Genomic DNA, 20617 nt, shown 5'->3' on the forward strand with positions numbered 1-20617 from the left:
ACCTCGACCTGGCCTACTGGCGACTCCTTCGCCGCTTCTGCGCTGCCGTCTTCCCTGCCAACAAGCACAAGCACGAAGCCATCGAGGCTTGTCTTAAGCTCTTCGAGAAACCAGGGCAGACTCCACCCAAGGCCGATCTCGAGTTCCTCTATCCAGACTTTGGCCACATCCTGGACGAGTTTCGGTACAGCAGCGACCAGGACCGCTTCCGGGCCCTCCATCGCCTCTCACACCATGTGAGAATCCTCGCCCGAGACAAGATGGTCGACAATGTCCACAAGTGGATCGACTGTGACATGCCCGCTCTCCGAGTCACCGAACTGCAGCGCCAGGCCAAGCTGGACGAGCTCACTACCCAAGGCATTCCCTCCGACGACAAGAGGTTCACCAAGGCCAAGTCGGAGCTCGGCACCACCAAGTCCAAGATCAACAAGCTGGCATCCAGGATCAACTGGGCACTCAAGCAGCTCGCCGTCGACACTCCTCCGGCCGTGTGCACGATGGTTCCTCTATGCACTGCCACGGCCAAGTATGTCAAGATCGACACGGTCACTCTCTGGCAACTCCTTGACACCGATCATCGTCTTGGACTCACCTGGGACAAGCTCAAGGAACAAGGTGATGACGGCATCAACAACCAGGATCGTCTCTGGCGCAGTTGCTTCAAGCTGCGTAGTTCCCTCTTCCAAGAGCGGGTCAGGGACAAGAAGCTGTTCAACTACGAGATCAGCACCGATGGCATTGGATGCACCATCGGCCTCGTCAAGTTTGTGCCTCGAACCGATCGCACCGAGGCCTCCGAGCCTCCTCCGACTGCCGAGCAGCGCATCCAGGCCCACATCGGCGACCCAGACCCCGACAAGACCACTTGGATTGGCATCGATCCTGGAGTCGGCTCCATCTTCACGGCGGTCATCCAAGCACCGGGCCACCAAGACGAGGTGGTCTCATTCTCCAACGGCCACTCAGCACATGTGTGGCCATACGTCCAATACTGAGTGGCACAACACCATGAAGTATCGACTCAGCATCGAGACCTGGATATCGACCACCCCCTCGCCCAAGGTGTCGTCCTCGGAGGCTTTCAAGGTCCATCTCACCCATGTCCTGCGACCGGAACTTCGAGTGCAGCTCGACTTCCACCTTGGCAAGAAGGCCCGTCACCATCGATTCACAGGCCACAAGAGGCGCCAAGTGGCCGTCGACAGGATGTGCAAGGCCGTCCTGAAGCACGCCCCGATACGGACCGATGTGGTGATCGCCTTTGGCAATGCGTCATGGCGACAGGGCAAGGGCTATGCATCCAGCCCTCGGAGGCAGCGGTTTGCTCGGTACTTTGAGCAATTCGAGCACCACCGACGCCGTCCCAATCACCATCATGGAAGCGTCAAGGTGGCCTCGACGAACGAGTTCAACACCTCGCAAGTGTGCTCCAAGTGCCTGGAGCCAGTTCGGCTGGAAGGACTCGATGCGCCCAGTGTTGCGAATTCCCACTTTGTCAGGAGCTGCAAGAATCCCAGCTGCCGGACAGTGTGGAATCGCGACGTCAATGCGGCGCGCAACATGATCACAGTATGCAGGTCGATTGTGGAGATCGGAGAGCGACCGGCGGTCTTCACTCGGAGGCTGCCAAAGTGATCTGTTTTATTTCTTGTGGCTTTGCTTGACGCAAGCACAGCACATACTACATGTCCATGGAAACGGCTATATTGTCCCGTTTTTTTCTGAATAGAGTGTAAGGATGAAGAAGTGGAACGCAGGACCTCAACCAAGGTGTTCCGTTTTGGTTTGGGCGCGCTGGAGCATTGAAGAAGCTTCATCGGAAACAGAGCCCCCTCTGAATAGGCAGGTAGTACATACCCAATCTGTTCCTTTGCCTCAGCTCCCTTGGTATCGAGTAACGACCAAACATTGAGCTGTCCAAAGGGTCGATTATGTATTACGCCTCACTATCGCGCTCCCCAAAATCAGTAACTTGAGCCGGTTACACTCGGACGGCTGGTGAACTGTTACTGGCAGATCACTGTGTTGATGGCCGGATTGAATTGTGCAAGAGGGCAAATGGGCACCAGCTCAGTTCGTTTTGAACAACCTCCAGTATCCAAGTGTTATGGGCACCATCAGCGAGACACCCTCTGTATAGATCGAGTTTTGGAGGGTTGTTTTTCGCGATCCTCATGGAATAACTATTCGGTAGTGGATGGGGCATGCACAATTGCGTCCAAAAGAGAGAGCGGGTTGGGCCGAGCCGCCTCAGCAGCAACCGAGAGGCCTTCGGCCATGAGCTTCGCTGTCGTTGTGGGCCCGATCGAGCCGATCGCAGTCTTGCCCCACCAAGACTGCTGCTGAAAAGTCGGCAAGGTCATGTCAACACCAGAGGGGCTGAAAAACACCACCCAGTCCGGCCGTTCATGTTTTTCCAGTGCTTGTAAAAGATCATGCTCCAGGCGTGAGTTGGCCTGTGTCTTGTAGACGCAAATCTCGTGCAGCTTTGCATTCGAGGCTGCAACGGCATCAGGGATAACGTTACGGCGCTTGTCACCAGCCAAGAACAGCATCCATGTATTAGGCTGGCCAGTCGCAGTCAAATCTTGCAGAATAAGCTCAGCAAGGGCTTGCGCTGTCCCGCAATGGCTCCCTCTTGTCACCAGCCCCTCATTGAGGCCCTCAACTGCTTGCTTTGTCGATTCGCCAACGACATAGACTGGCACCGATCTCCATGCCAGCGTGGAGCTTTCTGCGTGTGAGGAAGACGTTGACCATCGATCGATCGAGAGCGGCAAAGTCAGCTGCATCCACCTCGGGCGATACGACCAACGGCTTGCCACTCGTGTATCAGCACGAGCACAAACCTGGATATTGAGCAACATGCTTCCGAAGTGCCACATCCAGAGTCTCGACGGCACGCTGGCTGGTAACAATTAAGCCTCCACAGTCGGCAGGAGATCCGTATCGACCGTCCAAGTAGTCCAGGAGCAAGTCCACGTTGCACGATATGTGCTCAATAACAGGCAGGAAGCGGGCGCTGAAGCCACGCCGCTCGCATTCGGCTTGGTACGGATCGACCGAGGCCTTGCTTTCTTCAACCTCGGCGGCGGCTCGGCAGAACAGAACACACGGCGTATGCTCGTGGAGCCGCTCCTCGTTTCGTGTTGCGGGCATGGGGAAACTGGGCATCTGCGTCGTTTCTCGATGGCCGATGCTTATCCAAGGACTGCCAGGGCCGAGGTGCTGGCTGCGGTTGTTGCTGGAGCAGGCTCCTGGCTGGATCGCGTCCCTGAGTGGCCTCACGTGATCTGACCGAGCGGATTTTTCTTCGTGGGCGAACTCGGGCCTGTGCGGAATGCACCCAGACCGATCGCAGATGTGGATATGGCTGAAGACAAGACGAAGCGCAAATCCGGTGAGCACACTCGCGACAGTGGCATACGAGGTCACTTCCTGCTCGATGAAATCTCAGGGCTCACAGCGTTTAACCTGCAGGCGACGAGAATCCCGAGTCAGGCGGGCCTGTTGCGTCGGCAAACCCGTTTGCCATCCTTCGGAAGCGCCCGAGAAAAATAGTACTGGCCGAACAGCTCGTTGCGGCACCGTCTGAATCTCGGCCTCAGAGCGCCAGTGAAGCGGCTCAACTGAATGCCAAGGAGTCGCCTGCTTCCGGTCGACGTTCGACGACAGCAGCAGCAGATGGACCACGGCGACAACCCTCGACCGGCCAGGGCCGCCCATCGGCCGTTTCCGCCAAGCAAGCAGACTCAAAACGCCAGCCACTTCAAACTCCCAAAGATAATGGGTACATATCGTACATGCATTATCAGTTTCCGGTGATATGTCCACGAGTTGGTTATCGATGTCGCTTCGCACGGGGTCTGTCAGACTCATCATCAGAAGCAGCCCTGTGATCATCGTGTTGGACTCGACATAACGCATATCTCCTAATGCTCAATTCGCTCCCTCGTTCGTATGGTATCGGATCGTGCCAACTCGGAACTGCCGTAAATCCCTGTGATCCTCAGCTGGACCGACCCGGACACCGTGTCGACATTCCAGCCGTCGGACGCCAATGTCTTGGCCTCCACAAATGTAACTTTGATTGGGATGAATATTGGAGAGGTATCAACCAGAAACTATGTCTTTCTTCCAGCTGGCTCATTGCCCTTCCGCAGCTGCTCGATGTAGCATATCAGCCCCCACGAGCGATTCTGCGATCGCCTCTGTGGGTGTTAATATCTGGAACACTTGCACATACGACCAGACGCAGCCAAATCTCATCATCGTTTTCGCTTTCGTATTTGTTTTCGTTATCGCTTCGACTTGACGATCTCAGAAGATATGCTTTCACGGAGCTGTGCTGCTCTGTCCAATCCAAGGATCATTTAGCGTCATGGGATACAACTTTGCGCCTCCGATTCACAGGGTGTCTGCGCTGCTGCGTCCGTCCGATGCAAATCGCGATGTTACGGATGCTCTTCGGTTCTATCCGTGCTTTTCTCCAAAGTCCCATAGTCTGCTGGTGATAGAATCGACCGGAACTTCGACTCAGAACCAACGTCCCGATGATGCTCGCCAAAAACCGCGCAACACTGCCTCCGACCCGACACTCACGGTCGAAATTGCCGGCTTGCTCAAGAGCGCAAACTTTTCAGAGAGCACGACCATCATAGCCATGCGTAGTCTTGCTTGGGCCAATCACTCCGGCCTCGAGAAAACAGGAAATGCCTTCCGCGGACTGTTCGGCATGGGCAGCGAGAAGGTAGCTCGTAACGCTGTTCCAGCAGTACGATTCAAAGCTGCTGCATGATATCAAGCGAATTTGCTCCCAGTTTAACTTGACCACTCTTATCACGTCAGATCCCTATGGATCCAAACTTCAAGCTGCGAGGATTTTTTCCTGTAAGACCATCATCGCAGCACACACAGTCCAAATCACCCCCCGAGATGAAATCACTACTCACCCACGGCTTTCTGTTTGAAAGATCACTATGGCGTTGTCGAGTGCCTCAGCTTTGAAAGTCCCTCCCACTTGGTTTGACTTTGGCCGCCGGCTCAAAATAGGTAGCGATGATTCTGTGCATGGAGCCATTGTTTTCGCGACCATTGACATAGCTTTATTGCCCATGTCTCTATGAATGCGACAAGCCCCGTAGCTAATGATCTTGACTCTGTTACCAAGCGCATGCACCGCCGATAACCTGTGTTGTCGGAAGCAAAAACGTCGGTAAATCCACATTCTCGAGATATGCGGTGAACTCTTTGCTCGAGCGGTATGTTTTCGACGCTTCTTTGCACAAAAAACTGGCCCGGGTGGATCATTCCCAACTGGTCCCGCCATATACAAACAATTGGCCGGTGTGATTATCGGTCAGGGTGGCGTAGATTCAGTTATGGCTATGGACTGGACGAATCACGATAATCTAAGCTGCGCGTTTCACGGTCTTTCTTCAACTACAATACTTACCAGATATCCCGCCGTTGCGTATATGGAGTGCGACATTGGACAAAGCGAACTCACCCCGAGCGGGATTGTTTCGCTTCATGTTGTGCGCTATCCCCTATTAAGTATATATCGTAGGCTGCATGGCGAGACGGGGAATGTGGAAGTAGGCAGCTGGCTTACCGTCCAGCAACTTGTTTTTGCTGCAGGTCCTCCCTTTGTACATCTCCAAGAGCCCTATCACGCCTACTATCTTGGTGCAAGCACACCAAAAGATGACCCAGATCACTATGTCAATTGTCTCGAGCACTTGTACAGAACCTATCAAAAAACACTGCGCACACAAGGCATGCCCCTGATCGTCAACACCCATGGATGGATTCGCGGTACCGTAGCTCGCATAGCTGGCCCAGCACTCCATTTTCGATCCACGCAAATGGGTGATTGCCGAGTCGCCATTCGCTTCGCAAACTTATTTGTCATTACGCCGGTCACTCTTTGGCCACTCCTCGGTACCGACCGGACATTAGGCATAGGTTACGATTTGATGCAGCATTTGCTTGGAGTCATTGATGCCGACTATGTTGCTCAGCTCTGGTATCCTCCCGGATCGACCATGCTCAGCAAGAATCTTCCTGAGAACTTTGACCACACTGTCACTGAAACAAATCCAAATTGTCAGCTGGTCAGAGTGGAAGGCTTCGAGGATCGGTCGCTCAAGTAAGCGTTCATCGAACTCTTTGCGTTTGTTAACGAAATGTGCTCATTCGACGAACTGAAGAAGCTCGCCATGATGCGAATCAGAATTGTGTCTGATGTCGACAGCAACCGCCGAATTCCAGCTCGTCCCGCCTGCTCACTGACGTGCCGTTGTCGATTCCCCGTTCACTTTGGATCCCAGGCCCAAGTTATCCTCGGCAGATCTTCGAACACTTGCAACGATATCATATTTCGCCAAGTCGAACCTACCAACTGGATGTCCAAGGGAGGGGCTTGATTGTGAGCGACCCATATGGTGCTTCTCCAAAGCTGCAGCCGAGGAAACACCTTATCAAGTCCCTTGGAGCAGTGTTCGAATCAAATTCATCAACTTTGACGTTCCTTATTCGCAAACCCTGCGAGCCCTGAACGGCTGCGTGGTAGCCTTGGTTGTTGACCGCACAAAATACTGCAGAGTACCCGCAGAGTCCCATCGTCGCGACCATCCTTTCTCGGTAACGTATCATGCTATCATTAACCATGGCGTTTCAGATTGCATATTGAGAATGCCACCAATTCAGCAAAAGCCGTCCTGCGATATGGCGTGTATGGCTTTGTGTTGGCTGTATTTCAGGATCGTCATGCCAGGGGCCATGTTTTAGCCGGGCCTCGATCGGGCACTGTGCTGATCTCCGGTTGGCGCTCCAGTCGCTTCGAATTGTGCCGTCGCAGCTGCCACTCCGCCCCCAAAACCACAAGTGCGTTGGCCTTGGTCTGGTCCGCTCCATCGATCCAGAGCAAGGTCTGTTCCATATCGTCTCGCCTGTTGCCCCGACCACGCTCGGTGAAGTCAACATGCTCGTCCGAGCAAGTGGCACAGAAACTCCAGCTTATCTTTCCTTGGCCGGATACATGGTAAGCCCGCTGTGGGAGGACATCCAGCCATTTCTATGCTCGAATGGTACTGATCGACTTGCCCCCCCCCTTTTTGTTTGGTATACAGTCGGTTCGAGTTGATTTGCCATATACCACCTATTCGATGGCCGAAGGGGTAGGCTCGCTCTCTTGGAAACGAAGAGCCATGCAGCGACGAAAAAACATGTCCGAAAACAGAAAATAACAGAGTCGCACGCGATGCCGTGGTTAGCCCAATACGAGGTACCGGCCAGACAAGCAAACAAATCCTGCCCAAATGTGCGGATATGCCAATCCTTGCTCGAGCAGCGGGACACAAACGGTGCTGCCCAAGATGGCGTATCACAGGATGCTCAATGTCCATGTGTGATAGTGCGTGAGCGATGGCAACCCCACGGAGCGCACTCCACCTCTCGGCTCCGCGTAACAATGCCGCGGCCGCCAAGACCATCTGGAACTTGGTTGATGAGTTAGCCCGTGCGAATATTATGGTGCAATTTCAGTCTGATCTTATTCTCGGGATATGGGTTTCCAACTTCTTCAGTATCATATTCCTGGGCTTCCTTCCAGCCCATTTGCCCACCCGATGGACCAACAAAAGCAGCGTGTATATGGACACCCATTGGCCGGGACGGCTGCCAAAGGATGCGATAGGCCCCACTCACAATGCCTGCAGGAGCAATCGTGTGAGCTTTATGTATCACTAGGAGCGGGATGCTGGACATTCAGCTGTCGAAAATCCCTATTGAGGCGCTGCTCACTTTGCTCTGCGGTGGCTTTGGCGTCGACCATATCTACACAGGATTCTCAGAGACAAGGTGAGCTGTGATGGCGAGATTGAAAGTTTAGGGTTGGTGTCAGTGTGATATTCAGTTATGCATCCACTGCGTTTCACCGAGTCACTTGGGCAGTGGTCATCGGAGAGGCCGTGGACATACCACGCAATGGAGCTGCAAAGGCACCAAAATCGTCCACTTCAGCCTGATGCAGTCGACCCTGGAACTGGTAGATGACACGCAGTTTCTTGGGAGTACCTAGACAGGGGTCATAGAAGCCAAGAATACTTGACTGGTGCGATCAAAAAAAAAAAAACCAGTCACGGTCAATGGTGGCTCAGTTACACTTTCCCCTAGCCATCTAGTCTCCGAACCGGAACAAATTAAATACGCATCGTTTTTGTTGCGGTACGCGAAAGCGAAAGGTAGAAAGCCAAGGTAAAGTGTGCTTGATACCTTGGCGTGACCACCGCTTATATGAAGCTGGCTGTTGTTGACCATCGACTGTAACACGATCGTAACGTCACAATATGGCTTCGGAGATCTGTCTGCGTCCTGATCCAGTGGCGGGTGAGCATCGTCCCTGGAAGGTATGCTCATGAACTCGACAGATGATGATTTGGAGAATAGACTCCGAATGCCTTGCACTGAGAATCCACGACCCGAATCAATCGACTCCTTCGCAGCCAGGTCACCATAGAGAGCGTGCACTATGATCAAGCCGTCACGGGCCTGCTCCTGTTCGAGCTTGCGCTGGGCCAGATCTTTCATCAGCCGGGTGGCTTCGAGGGCCTCCTTTTGTCTATCGGCGAGAATCTCTGCATTTTCCTTCCGAATCTCATCCAATTTCCTATTGGTTTGACAAAGGCAGGGACACATTGACCAAATGAAAAGTTCATCAGTTAGTCGGTTAACGAGACCCCTCTCTGTAGCGATATATGTGCTTTTGCGTTGTAAGGACAGAACCACATGGCTCAAGCATGCGCGACAAGCCCAATTCCTGATGTCGAAGGGTCGAAGTTGCTCCTCAAGCTCGGTTCGACAGCCAACTTACTCGGCAAGTAGCTGCTTCTTGCGCGGTGCCAAGATGAACTGGTCGATGGCGATGGCTGCAACCACAGGGGCAACCGTCGCCCACAAAACTGCTTCAATGCTCAATTGATGTGAGAGCAGCACCGGAATGATGAACTTTTGGCCTAGTCGAGTATACCTAGGTTATAGAGTTTGTGGGCAATCGAGTTACACCGCAACAAGTTAGCGGACGCTACGTCGTGTGGGTTGCGCGGCGATCATGACTGACGCGAAACTCAAGAGATCGGCAGCCTGTTGCTTTCAGCGATCGGGGAAGTATCGATATCGGAATGTGTGATGTGGTGACAAGGGCAGCACTCACTTGAGCTTGAAAGAAACCCCACTTGAAGCTCCGCATGTGACTCCCAGGCCGACTCTGCTATGCTTCGATACTTTCTTTTCGCCACTCAGGGAGGCTGTGACACCACCGACGTTCGAGAGTTGCAGCGACCCCCGCAGACGAATTTGCTTGGGCAATATCTTGGCGTACGCAAGGCTTATATGGGAGCCACTCAGGCCCGCTTGCACATCCACATTGAGCTGCGCATCATTGAATCGTCGAACGATGCCCACGGAACAGGAGCTTCGTTGGCGCAGCCGCTCCGAGGCACCCCAGGAGCCAAGGCGAAACTGGCCAGTCTGGAAGGTCAAGAACATGGTAGTACTCTGGCTGATTCGACGTCCGAGTACGAAGGCCAAGGTCGGTGGAAGAGCGGTGGTCGCTATGTGGGCATTGGCAGTGCAGAAGCTGCCCGGAAGAGAGGAGATTGCTTGTTAAAAAGTAATAATAATAACTGTTCGAGGACCTGGGGAATTTCCTGGATGGCAGGTGTGCATACGCACGAAATATGGGTGCAGGGTCCTGGCAGGACTACGCAACTTTGGTGCACCCACCTGTCGTTTGCAAAAGTTTTGGTCAACTTGAACGATGATGATGGCTGCCGACCAACGACCACTGAGCCCTATTTTTGGGGCGCCGACGACAAAAAGGGAGGATCTGTGAATCGGGAGACAATGGCGTGTTTTGCTATTTACCAAAACGCAGCGCCAAGGCTGGCGTGGCATTACCTCTGCCCAGAGGCTGGGCGTTATGACATGTTGCAGAGTCGCCTGGGCACTACCAACACCAATACCATTGTTGGCGAGGGCAGTTCCCTCGAGGGTCAGGTTTGTTTGGGAGGCCAGCTTGGTCTATGTTCAGATTCGGTGATGAATTACTACGTAAGATGGCCGTACTAGCCCTTGATGGGCTACGATAGTGTGCACACAGCCGCTGGTAGCGCGCAGAGCCTCCATGAGGGCTACAGCTACCTGTGGTGGACGCAGGCAAGCCGTACACTACCTCCCACGAATGTTTGACGAACGCCTGGGTTAGTTCGGGAAACACCAGCAGCTCATGAGCCTCGCGCTTGTGGCCGCCATAGGGTTCGAATATGCTTGTAGCATCGAGCATAAGGGAAATCTCGCCCTGTTGACAAAAGGATTTTGGGACTATATCACTAACGATAAATCGGGAAGGCGCATACTCGGGGGATGCACCATACTGCAACAGAGGGCAACTGTCGGTGCCGCCCAACCTTGGACTTGACGAGGTTTTCAGCCTCCTCCTGAAGCCTAAGTCGCTTCTGTCTCTCAAATTCCTCACGGATCTGATAGCAGATCAAATGTAGATGCGTATATGTTTAGATACGCATATGTTTGGATGCACAACGAAGCGAAAGCCTGATTTGAGGATCCAAGCTTGATCCGGAGGCGGGCTGTACCTCTTCTGGCGTCGAAAATCGCTGTCCGATCTCCCATGTTGACTGGAGTCCCTCGGCACCATACAGATCGTAGATATGCCGCTTTGCTGGGTCGCTGAGGACTAGAGGGGCCAGACACAAACAGATCTTGGGTCAACCCGAGGGCGGCGGCCAACTCAAGCCATCGCTCGTGTCTTCTACACTTGCAAGCCACGGGAAGCGCTCTACCATCATAGGCTTTCTGGATGACTTGGAACTTGCGCTGAGCGGCTTCCTGGTGAAAGGTATGAATCGGATCGGTGAGTCAACTCAATCGTGGATGACGACAAGTCAACGATACTCTCAATCTCATCACCTTGTGATCCCACAAGCCAGACCGCGACAGCACTACCTTACCTTATCATCCGGCGAAAGATGCTTGTCTGGATGAAATGTCACACAGAGCCGACGATATGTGTTTCGAATCTCATCGTCAGAGGCCTGCATGGGGGGGATGCGGCAGGATACATCCGGGAGAACAGGCCATAGCTTGTCAGCCCAAAGCGATCGTGGTGGTTCCCCGAGCAACGGAACCGCAGGAAATCTGCAGTGACCTCCAGAGGCCCCCCCTCCCACCAAGTTATGGCGGATCGCGTACGTCTTTTGAGAGATTCATGACGCCGTAGTAGTTGACCTCGCCAAGGGCATTGTCCTTCTCGATGCGCTCCAGCAACTCGTCATAGGTGTCGTTGGCATTGTCGGTGTCGTCGATATCGACGTGCAGATGGATCGGGTTGCCGCCATCGGGTCCCGAATAAGGGTCGTACGAATGTGCACTCATGGCCTGATCGATTGTGCCTGATCGATTATGCCCTCGGTGAGCTGTCGATGCGGGGAGGGGCCCTGCGATCTTGGATGAACGAGGCTGCCCACCCTGACCAGACCGCCAAAACACACCGCAAAAAGCCAACGCTGTTCCTGCGCAGAAAAGACGCAAGAGCCCCGGCGCAAGGAGGAAGGAGGAGGGAGAAGGGGAACGGTGCCAGGCGCAAGGCGCAAGGCACAAGCGGTGCCAAGCCACCTCGTGCGGTGGCTCACCGCAGTCGTCATGTGACCAAGATATGGATTAGATACCTCGGGCTGGTTTCCCTCGCCTCGCTCTCGTTCGTTGATCTGCTGCTGTTCCCAGTGTCCGGCTCCCGCAGTCCAGACTCCTCGCTACCCAGCCAACCCGCCACTGCCCGCTGCAGCACCAACTCTTCAAGCTCAGTATGACTCACGAAAAGGACAGCCTCATTGTCTTTGACACAACCCTCAGAGACGGTGAACAGGTGGGGGTGGTGGCCGAGCCAGTCGCTTGACCGGACGTCCCAACCAGGCGTCCAAGCATCATCCGCTCCGCAACTGCCGTGGAGGCTGTTGGGTGTGCTGCCCATTCACTCGAATCTGTCTCGTATCTAGTCTCCGGGTGTCACCCTCAATGAAAACGAAAAGGTCGAGATCGCCCTCCAGCTCTCCCGTCTAGGAGTTGATATCTGTGAAGCCGGGTTCCCGATCGCCTCGCCCGGCGATTTTGCCGCCGTCAAGCGTATCGCTCAGGAAGTTGGTCCCTTGATCGAGGGCCGTAAGACTGGAAAGCCAATGGTGAGATAGCCCATGTCAACAACATCATTGCGCTCCCACTGGCAAAGAGGCTCTGCCCTCTGTGGGGAAGGGGCGAGCTGCAAGACTGGCAAAGTCTTTACTGGAGGGCGCATGCACCGGTGTGTCTTGCCTACTGAAAACCAAAGCAAACTGCCATTTGCTTGGCCTATTCGGGCGGATGGCGACTCATCGTCTTCTCTCCTCTCCTCTCCTCTCCTCTCCTCTCCGTATCCAGCGCATTTGTGCCCTTGCGCGCGCTGTCCCTGCCGACATTGAGCGTGCCTATGAGGCCATCAAGTATGCGCCCTCCAACCGGATCCACACTTTCCTCGCCACCTCCGATATCCATCTGCAGTACAAGCTCAAGATCACGCGAGAGGAGTGCATCGCGCGAGCCACAGCAGCGGTGAAGTACGCAAAGTCGCTGGGCTGCGAAGATGTCGAATTTTCTCCAGAGGATGCCGGCCGATCTGATCGCGACTTTCTCTGCACGATCCTTGGAGCCGTCATCGAAGCTGGCGCAACCACCCTCAACATCCCCGATACCGTGGGATACAACACCCCAGAAGAGTTTGGTTCTCTGATGCGACATCTGATCGCCAACACTCCGGGCTCGGATAAGGTATGCAGGAGACAAAGCTGTCCAGAGAGCACATCCGTTTGAGCGTCCCTTGTTGGCTGAGAACGGAGAGAAATTGTCGACTTTGGTCAGAGTGCGTTACTCTGAGCCCCGTGGCTGAGATAAAGCACCACGATACCTGGATTCCCGAGACCCATGGCTGCTGAGTTGCAGCAAGGTCATGGCTTTGACTGTGATTAGGCTTTTGGTGATGAAAGACAGACTCTCTCTGAACCGGAATGCGGGCAATTGAGCAATTGAGTTGATATCGGACCCAACCAGCCGACTTACGAATATTTGTCGCTCGATAGGCTATTTGGTCAACCCATTGCCACAACGATCTCGGCCTTGCCACAGCCAACACTCTGTCGGGTGTCTTGAATGGCGCTCGCCAGGTTGAGGTTGCCGTCAATGGCATCGGCGAGCGAGCCGGTACGTATGGACTACAACATGTGTCATCCGATCGCCTATCCCAAGGAGCAGAGGCTACCCATACAAGTGGAGCGAGCACCGTTGCCGAGAGGGACGTTTATAAGGATGTCTGTTGTCAGCTTGGAACGGTTGCGGCGGTACACCCTCTAAATCCCCCCCCCACCTTTTGCAGGAAACACATCCTTGGAAGAGGTTGTCATGGCCATCCATACTCATCCCGACTATTTCCCTGTCCGCCACAACGTGGACACCTACCAAATCTACCCGACCTCCCAGCTGGTCACCAAGCGTACCGGCATGGTCATCCAGCCCAACAAGGCCATCGTTGGCTCCAATGCCTTTGCCCACGAAAGCGGCATTCACCAAGACGGTGTCCTCAAGAACAAGCTCACGTACGAGATCATCCAACCCGAAGTTATTGGACTCCCTCCCCCCGCCCTGTTTTTGGGAAAGCATTCGGGTCGAAATGCCTTCAAGACACGCATTGAGGAGCTTCTTGGAAGCGTTGTCTATGCCCACCATTTCCACGAGAAGCCGGCACTGCTCAACAGCCTGTTTGGCAAATTCAAGTCCCTCGCGGACACCAAGAAGAATGGCGTCAGCGACGACGATATTTTGGCTCTCCTGGATGACGAGCTCCACATCCGGGCGTCCGGGGAGCAGGTGTATCAGCTCAAGTCTCTCCACGTCATGTCTGGCAGCGGTGTAAGCGCCACGGCCACAGTGACGATCATCGACACCACCCGAGAGCCCGCAGTGACTTCGCCTATCATCGGTAGCCCCAGAAGCGAGCAAGCAGGCCAAGAGAACCAAGTCGCCGGGCTTGAGCTTAGCGATGCAGCCGTTGGCCACGGCCCGGTCCACGCGGTGTTCAGTGCAATTAACCGCGTCATTGGTTGTCACAATGTACTGGCGGCCTATGAAGTCAAGGCCGTGACTGAGGGATCCGACTCCCTGGGCAAAGTCGTTGTGAGAATCCACGAGGGACCCGATTCATCTCAGGGCCAGATTCCGAAGCTGATTCCTCGATTCGAAGAGATCGACTCGGCCACGTATCAGGGCCAAGGCATTGACGAGGACATCTTGGTTGCCAGCGCCAAGGCCTACATCAACGCCATCAACCGCATGAAGTCGGCCAAGGAGCGCCAATCAAAGCTGGAACCTGTCCAGAGAGGCGAAATCGAGGTGATTGGAGGAGTGGTTCCCTCCGTTCCGGAGAGCCGCAATGTCGATGTTTGATTCAGGAACCTCTGCAAAGGCGAGCGCGTGTGGGTAACCCTCAGGGGGCAGCCGTCTCAAATGCACGATTCGATTTCTGTTGGAATGGCGATTGCCTTGGACAATACGACCACGTTCCTGTTGAATAAAACAATGGGACACATCGTCACGTTCGGAGAAAAACATGCCGTTGTTGCACCATATCACCCACTCGGCCAACAACGACCAAGTGGGCCAAATTTTATTCCATGTGATGTCGAGATGGCAGCTGGCTCAGACAAATCCTTCGCTGCTGTGGATCCGAGGTGGGGCCCTGGCCATTCATCCGTCGAGCAGTACAGATGTATTCAGGTCAGAAGCATGTGGCAATTGGTCTCAACTTCCTGTGGCAATGGCGATCCAATCAGCATTTTCCCATCCAGGCAAGAACCAAAAGTAACCAAGCAATCTAGCGCGACGTCCCCCGCCCCTCGCCCACCTGGGCGATGCGCCCCAGAGTACAACGTCGTCTTCTTGGAAAGAGCAGTGGCGGCAGTATCAGGTTGCAGCAACAGTGTCATATAGGATATGTGAGGCCAGGAGCAGACCGTAAGTGGTCACCCAAAACGCCATGGCCTGCGAGAAAGCGCATACTCGAGTTAGCTGCCGGCAGTGTCATGTGTCAGGCGCAAGTGTGTTGATGAATGCAGGGCATGCTCACCGCAAACTTGATTCGAGTCAAGCGACTGCCTTGGCTCTTCCAGTACAAGTACAATGTCAGGGCAATCCCGAGGGCGGAGGCGAACGAGCTGACGGCGAAGGATGCTATGTAGCATCCACGAGACACACAAATGCCGTCCCGCTGATGGGCATCGTACACCTGGAGGAGGAGGTAGAAAGAGACAATCAGACCCGTGGAGGCGATGGAGACATAGAAAGGGGTATGCCGACGCGATGATAAAGTCCGAACGGTGGCCGATCGACAGGTAGAACGGAAGGGTGCATCGTAATTGTAGCACAGGTAATCGATGGCCGTGAGCACGGCTGGGCACGGCTGGGCACGGCTGGGCACGGCTGGGCACGATGCCTCAGCTGCATTGGATTTGGCCTCTCGACTTGACGGACACTTACTATTCCAAAAATGATGCCAAATATTTGGGCACCGACTGCGGTGCCTGTGCTGATCCATCCCCTGTGGTAGTCAGACAGCCAAAGGGTGAGCACGCCGCGGCTGAGAAGCAGAAAAGCATCCGCATCAGAGAGCGGCTGTAGTGGTACTCACCAGTTGGTGGCAAACTTGCGAGCGCCAAAAAAGTGGCTCACAACGACGGGCATGGCGGTGTTGATGCATCCATAGGCCAGACCAATGACGATCGTGACGGCCCATAGGTCCACCAGCGACCGCACAAACAAGCCTCCGAAATGACCCAGAGCCATCAGGGCCGCGGACACACCCACCCAAGCCAGGCGGTCGACGCCGCGGGTGCGGATTAGCCAATCCGACCCGATGCCCGTGAGCAGGCGGCCAATGCAGCTGCAAACAGAGAGGATCTTGACATGATAGTTTTGGTACTTTTGAAACACAGGGGACGATGGGCCCTGTTGATCAGGAGTGAGAGACAGCACAATCGAGCCAACGGTGTTGACATAGAACAGTCCGGACCCGCCAATGGCGACCAGCGTCACAGTCAACAGGATCGCCTCGAATACAGAGAAAGGCCGAGGTTCGGTCGAGACAGACAAGGCCTCTTCGACTGCAGGGCCATCTGCGAGCAAATCTTGGGTCTCGGGCGATGCTGCCGGCTGTGGTAGGAGACGTGGCAGCAGTCCGTGGGGAGCCAGGTGCCGGACGTCTTTCAGGAGGAACGCAGCGCATAGGGCAACGATACTGGTGGCAATGCCAAGGAAGGCGAGCAGCCCGGCGACATCCAGAGTTGATTTATCGGGTCCGTCGTGGCTGTAAAAGAATAGTGAGGCGAGCTGGGAGAAAATAAAGGCAGAGAGTCCCAGGAACGACACCGGAATGCCGACGGCAAAGCCGTGGTCGCTTGTTGGCCAGTTGCGGACATTGGTTCCCATCGATCCGTGGTACAGCGCGGCACTGCAGCAGAGGAGAATCGTTCGTCAAAGCGTCACCAACGGCCCGAATCCTGGTTGCGAGCGACGCCCAGCCAAGGACCGGCATGAGAGGCCACAGATCCAACAACCGAGCTGGCACAGTGGATCCATGCACGATCGTCCGTGGTCAAAACGCAGAGAGCATACCTTCCGAATCCAACCAGGAACGAGAAGAATGAGGACACGATGTAGTGTGTGCTTCGGATGGTGCCGGCGTAGGTGGCCGACAGCAAGCTGTAGCCCGAAAAAAGCAACGCAGCAGCGTAGAAAAAGACTCGCTTCGGGTCGTTTTGATGGCGGTCGGTGACCGAGCCCCAAAATGCCCCACCTAGATACTGGCCGTAGTTGCCCAAGGTCGCAATGATGGTTGTCTGGGTTTGGGTATAGTGGAGCTTGGCCGTGAGCTGAGGGCCATAGAGCGAAAACAGGTAGATGGTGCCGGCGCAGCTCATGGCGAGGATGCACATGGCGAAGGAGATTGTGCGGCGGAAGCGATACAGGCTTGCATCATTGTGCACAGAGCGATCCGGGGACGGCATATTCAGCAGGCGCAGCGGGGAGGGGAGCTGCAGCTTGGCGGTCAGGGTCGATGTCGAAGTCGACGCTGTCGGAACTGATGGTGTCGAAGTGGAAATGTGTCGAAGTGGACGGTGTGTCTGTGGGCCGCTTTGAAGCATCGGTCCCCGTGACCGCAGCACCCGCCGCACGTGCGATGGCGTGAGGCTGCGCACCGGATCGATCCGGGGTGCGTGGCTGGATGCGCATCGCGGCGCCAGCGTCACGCATGTGTGACTCTGGCGCGTCTGTGTCGCCGCGGCGGAACTCCGCCCAGCGCCGCCGCTGCGCCGACAGGCACCGATTGGCCTCGTCGCCATCGCTGGTCGTCTTCCTCCCCATCGTCCTTCCGCCGCCAACCTCGTCCAGCTTTCCTTCGCATCAGCCCGCCAGCTCTCGCCGATCTCGTCCTCTCGCTCCTGTCCCCAGCGCCAGCCATGGTCCAGACAGTCCCCACCAAGCGCCAGCACCACCATGTCTACAACAGCTTCCAGGAGGCTCTCGACCAGCCCCGCAACGAGTACCGGACCCTCAAGACTATGCTCGCGGCCGACACGCAGTCCATAGACTGGCCTCCGCTGCTAGACGCCCTCGCTTCTTTTGTTGCGCAAATCAAGCCGCATGAGTATCCGGCCTTCAACCCGCTCTTCACGCAAATGGCCAAACACGTCGAGACCCGGCTTCTCCCCGAGCCGCTGGTTCGCCAGCACCACCCGCTGTTCCTGACCATGGCATCTGCCAAACATTCCCTGCAAATGCACACCGAGGCTCGGGACTTTGCTGCCAGCCTCATCTCCATCCGGCTGATATCCCATCCAGCCTTTTGCGCCTTCTTGATGGAACGCACGGAGCCGTGCACGACGATTGCCGAGATCGAAGATCATGTCGAGCCGCTCTTTCCAGGAAAGGATTTGCTCGAGCCCGAGACGGACGTCAACCCGGACGATCGTCTTGCCGCGATCCGGACCCTGGCCCTCGATCTGGCCGAGTATCTACAACTGTTGGCCAAGATCATGGACGACCATCAAGCGCCGCGGATCGCCTTGCATCTCTACTCCGTCGCCATTGTCCTGATCGAGCGTCTGACGGCCACTGTTGTGGTCGACGGGCTCCCAAACACCGATCCGCTCTTTGCCAAGATCCGGTTGCTGCTGAAGCGGCTCTATTGGGAGGCCATGCAGCTTGCCTCCAACGTCAACGAGGTCGGCATGGGAGTCGAGTACGGTCGGTGTCTCAATGAAATCTTTGACTATGAAGTCGGCATCGATACGGATCACCCACTCGAAACAGGCTCTGAAACTGCGGTTTGGGCAAGGACCAGCAGCGGGCCATCTTCGGCCATACCTGTTCGCCAGAGCAGCCTCGCTGCTCCCTTGTCCCTTGCCCCTGGCCCGTCCGTCGGCGATGCTGCTGCAAGGCCTTCGGCCCAGAGCCTCATCGACTCGACCCGGGCCAACGAACATGGCTCCCTGTCCAGCCCCAGTCGCTTCGGCAGTGGCCACACAGCCCCTCTAAACTCTTCAACAGGAATCGTCTCGACTGGGCCCATCGCCATCGCGGCCTCCCAACCGACAGACACCGCAGACCCTACCGCCGCCGAAATCGCAGCCGAGTTCACCAATGACTTTTTACTCGAGTCCCCCAGCGAGAGGGCGGCGACACCGCAAGGAGCCGCCCTGGATTCGGGTCTCCCCATCGTCGCCACCAAGGTCGCCACCAAGGTCGCCAACGGAACTGGGCTGACCGTCCCCGCAAGCACAGCCAGCATCGGTGCCGCAGCGGCCACAGCCAACGCCAGCGCGAAGACGCTGCCAGCCCAAGGCGAGCTCGGGACAGAGGCCGACCAGACCGACCCGAGCAAAGCGGAGTCAACGATCGCCATCTCCTTTGCGTCCATGACCGTCGCCGATAGTAAGAGCCTCGAGAATGAGGCCCGCATCGATGAGATCCTTGCTGGCGGAGCCACAGCAGCGAGGACGAGCACAGGGACCTCGGCCGAGGACAACCAAGCGCCATCGCCAACCGCCAAGGCCACGCTGCAGGAGCGTTCGATCGACGACATCGAGTGGCAAACCGAGGCGCTGCAGGTCTATGGCCGATTCTTGTTCAAGGCCGACGAACCCATCGAGGCATTCAAGCAATACTACAAATCGTTGGTGATTCTGCGGACCGCGGCCACGAACCAGCGGCCGCCATCGAGCCGACTGCTCAAGACCTCACACTTTTACATTGCAGCGACTCTCGAGACCCTCGGGCGGTATCGAGAAGCCATGCACTTTACCCTCGGGGCAGTCGGGGCGATGAAGAGCATGCATTCCTTTGGCATCATCGAGAGCGAGACGGACACTCAGATCATGCTTCTGTCGGGCATGCTCTCGTACCGCTGTGCGCTCGAGATCTCGGCGGCGCCGGATCCACCACTTCAAGTGATCCAGGGATTCCTGGACGATTCAGTGGGCTCGCTGCAGCTGGCGCTGAAGCTGGCCCCGGCCGAAATGGCATATCCGTGCTCACGCAAGGTGATTGCCCTGCAGCTGGCGGTGGTTCTGGGCGACGGCGCCGATGCCTACAACGCCCGCAAGGTTCTACACGAGCACGGACTGACGCGGACGCTGCTGGGCGAGATCATGGCGCTCCGAACCAACGCAAAGACGATTGCGGGAGGTTCCTATTCGCTGGAGGCCTATCGGATCGTGATTTGCACGCTGGCGGCGCTGCAGCATTTGCAGACGCTGGCGCCGACCCGAGAAACCCACCGCAAGTCCTCCATTGTGGGGTCGATCTTGACGGCTGTGGGACTGTAGGTTGCGTCGAGAAACCCTGGATCTTGAATATAACATGCATGGCACACTCGGTCGTGGTCATTGATTTGTGCACCGCTTCATAGACGATGCCGATATTTGGCTTAGGCTGGGTGTGTCTAGTTGGGTATGTCCAGTTGGGTATGTCCAGTTGGGTATGTCTCTGGCTGGGTGTCCCTCCACTCTGTCTGTCTCCCACACCATCACCATTATCCGATTTCTACTTCTGAGCACAAGGGGTGTATTGTAGCATGTGTTGGAGATATGTACAGCTAAAACTGGTGTAAGGGCGGGGGAATGGCCTCCGCGCGCGGTGAGAGATTAGAGGCAAAAGTGGGAGGAGGACACAGAAAGGATGGGTGTGCGCACGGTATAGCATAGCGAGCGTCAAAGAGCCCCCGTCGATCGAGACAGCGGCTTGTGGATAGACCGGGTTTCGACGCAAAAGGTTAAGTTAACGAAGTGAGTGAATGGGTTGGGAAATCGAAAAAAAACAAAACTGCGTTTGTGAGAGCCAGGAGGAGGGAAGCCAAGTTTCACTATGGCGGGACGTCGGAAAGGAGGACACACAATGGAGATGCATGCACGAATATGCTTGCACGTATATATGCATGCATAGAGCAGGGACGGGAACG

General features: G+C 55.6%; 6 protein-coding genes across 6 annotated transcripts; 3 read left to right on the forward strand and 3 right to left on the reverse strand.

The window, feature by feature from the left end:
- Nucleotides 1-2186: 2186 nt before the first annotated feature.
- On the reverse strand, nucleotides 2187-3162 carry BJ171DRAFT_579555 (tetrapyrrole biosynthesis, uroporphyrinogen III synthase; the record flags this gene model as incomplete). Its single annotated transcript, XM_053113972.1, has 2 exons — nucleotides 2187-2737; nucleotides 2853-3162. 2 exons carry the CDS (start codon nucleotides 3160-3162, stop codon nucleotides 2187-2189), a joined length of 861 nt encoding a protein of 286 aa, XP_052968651.1.
- A 193-nt stretch (nucleotides 3163-3355) lies between these two features.
- BJ171DRAFT_496242 (Pre-mRNA cleavage complex II protein Clp1-domain-containing protein) lies at nucleotides 3356-7553 on the forward strand. Its single transcript, XM_053110173.1, has 13 exons — nucleotides 3356-3403; nucleotides 3484-3793; nucleotides 4017-4113; nucleotides 4328-4753; nucleotides 4852-4893; nucleotides 4977-5055; nucleotides 5174-5264; nucleotides 5462-5559; nucleotides 5644-5820; nucleotides 5965-6154; nucleotides 6336-6648; nucleotides 6842-7048; nucleotides 7137-7553. Exons 1-13 carry the CDS (start codon nucleotides 3373-3375, stop codon nucleotides 7251-7253), a joined length of 2178 nt encoding a protein of 725 aa, XP_052968652.1. The 5' UTR covers nucleotides 3356-3372; the 3' UTR covers nucleotides 7254-7553.
- A 117-nt stretch (nucleotides 7554-7670) lies between these two features.
- On the reverse strand, nucleotides 7671-11623 carry BJ171DRAFT_14942 (uncharacterized protein). Its single transcript, XM_053105765.1, has 13 exons — nucleotides 11275-11623; nucleotides 11034-11117; nucleotides 10866-10911; nucleotides 10659-10759; nucleotides 10473-10544; nucleotides 10238-10363; nucleotides 9964-10086; nucleotides 9790-9857; nucleotides 9218-9643; nucleotides 8879-9034; nucleotides 8281-8674; nucleotides 7987-8116; nucleotides 7671-7871 (listed from the first exon to the last, which is right to left on the reverse strand). The coding sequence occupies exons 1-13, from the start codon at nucleotides 11455-11457 to the stop codon at nucleotides 7843-7845; spliced, it is 1938 nt and encodes a 645-aa protein (XP_052968653.1). The 5' UTR covers nucleotides 11458-11623; the 3' UTR covers nucleotides 7671-7842.
- A 160-nt stretch (nucleotides 11624-11783) lies between these two features.
- On the forward strand, nucleotides 11784-14773 carry BJ171DRAFT_566465 (2-isopropylmalate synthase). Its single transcript, XM_053113411.1, has 5 exons — nucleotides 11784-11947; nucleotides 12078-12260; nucleotides 12496-12882; nucleotides 13191-13311; nucleotides 13484-14773. Exons 1-5 carry the CDS (start codon nucleotides 11888-11890, stop codon nucleotides 14548-14550), a joined length of 1818 nt encoding a protein of 605 aa, XP_052968654.1. The 5' UTR covers nucleotides 11784-11887; the 3' UTR covers nucleotides 14551-14773.
- Nucleotides 14774-14784: 11 nt separating this feature from the next.
- BJ171DRAFT_496260 (major facilitator superfamily domain-containing protein) lies at nucleotides 14785-17248 on the reverse strand. Its single transcript, XM_053110174.1, has 5 exons — nucleotides 16774-17248; nucleotides 15791-16609; nucleotides 15640-15700; nucleotides 15230-15388; nucleotides 14785-15144 (listed from the first exon to the last, which is right to left on the reverse strand). Exons 1-5 carry the CDS (start codon nucleotides 17163-17165, stop codon nucleotides 15067-15069), a joined length of 1509 nt encoding a protein of 502 aa, XP_052968655.1. The 5' UTR covers nucleotides 17166-17248; the 3' UTR covers nucleotides 14785-15066.
- A 271-nt stretch (nucleotides 17249-17519) lies between these two features.
- BJ171DRAFT_496261 (uncharacterized protein) lies at nucleotides 17520-20049 on the forward strand. Its single transcript, XM_053110175.1, has one exon. It carries the CDS (start codon nucleotides 17619-17621, stop codon nucleotides 19983-19985), a length of 2367 nt encoding a protein of 788 aa, XP_052968656.1. The 5' UTR covers nucleotides 17520-17618; the 3' UTR covers nucleotides 19986-20049.
- Nucleotides 20050-20617: the final 568 nt, after the last annotated feature.

This window comes from Polychytrium aggregatum (genome assembly GCF_025602895.1).
Source record: "Polychytrium aggregatum strain JEL109 chromosome Unknown BJ171scaffold_10, whole genome shotgun sequence".
Taxonomy (NCBI): Eukaryota; Fungi; Chytridiomycota; class Chytridiomycetes; order Polychytriales; genus Polychytrium; species Polychytrium aggregatum.

Coding starts and splice junctions, on each gene's coding strand:
- BJ171DRAFT_496242 (XM_053110173.1), top strand. CDS start 3,373: ATGGCTGAAGACAAGACGAAGCGCAAATCCG. Junction 5,056..5,173: donor TGGCCGCCGGCTCAAAATAG/GTAGCGATGATT, acceptor TCTGTTACCAAG/CGCATGCACCGCCGATAACC. Junction 6,155..6,335: donor TTCGAGGATCGGTCGCTCAA/GTAAGCGTTCAT, acceptor TTTGGATCCCAG/GCCCAAGTTATCCTCGGCAG.
- BJ171DRAFT_14942 (XM_053105765.1), bottom strand. CDS start 11,457: ATGAGTGCACATTCGTACGACCCTTATTCGGGACCCGATGGCGGCAAC. Junction 10,087..10,237: donor TCGTCAAACATTCGTGGGAG/GTAGTGTACGGC, acceptor ATCTGAACATAG/ACCAAGCTGGCCTCCCAAAC. Junction 8,675..8,878: donor AAGAAGCAGCTACTTGCCGA/GTAAGTTGGCTG, acceptor TCAAACCAATAG/GAAATTGGATGAGATTCGGA.
- BJ171DRAFT_566465 (XM_053113411.1), top strand. CDS start 11,888: ATGACTCACGAAAAGGACAGCCTCATTGTCTTTGACACAACCCTCAGA. Junction 11,948..12,077: donor CCCTCAGAGACGGTGAACAG/GTGGGGGTGGTG, acceptor TCTCGTATCTAG/TCTCCGGGTGTCACCCTCAA. Junction 12,883..13,190: donor ACACTCCGGGCTCGGATAAG/GTATGCAGGAGA, acceptor GTCGCTCGATAG/GCTATTTGGTCAACCCATTG.
- BJ171DRAFT_496260 (XM_053110174.1), bottom strand. CDS start 17,165: ATGCCGTCCCCGGATCGCTCTGTGCACAATGATGCAAGCCTGTATCGC. Junction 15,701..15,790: donor CGCAAGTTTGCCACCAACTG/GTGAGTACCACT, acceptor TGACTACCACAG/GGGATGGATCAGCACAGGCA. Junction 15,389..15,639: donor TTGGCATCATTTTTGGAATA/GTAAGTGTCCGT, acceptor CTCCTCCTCCAG/GTGTACGATGCCCATCAGCG.
- BJ171DRAFT_496261 (XM_053110175.1), top strand. CDS start 17,619: ATGGTCCAGACAGTCCCCACCAAGCGCCAGCACCACCATGTCTACAAC.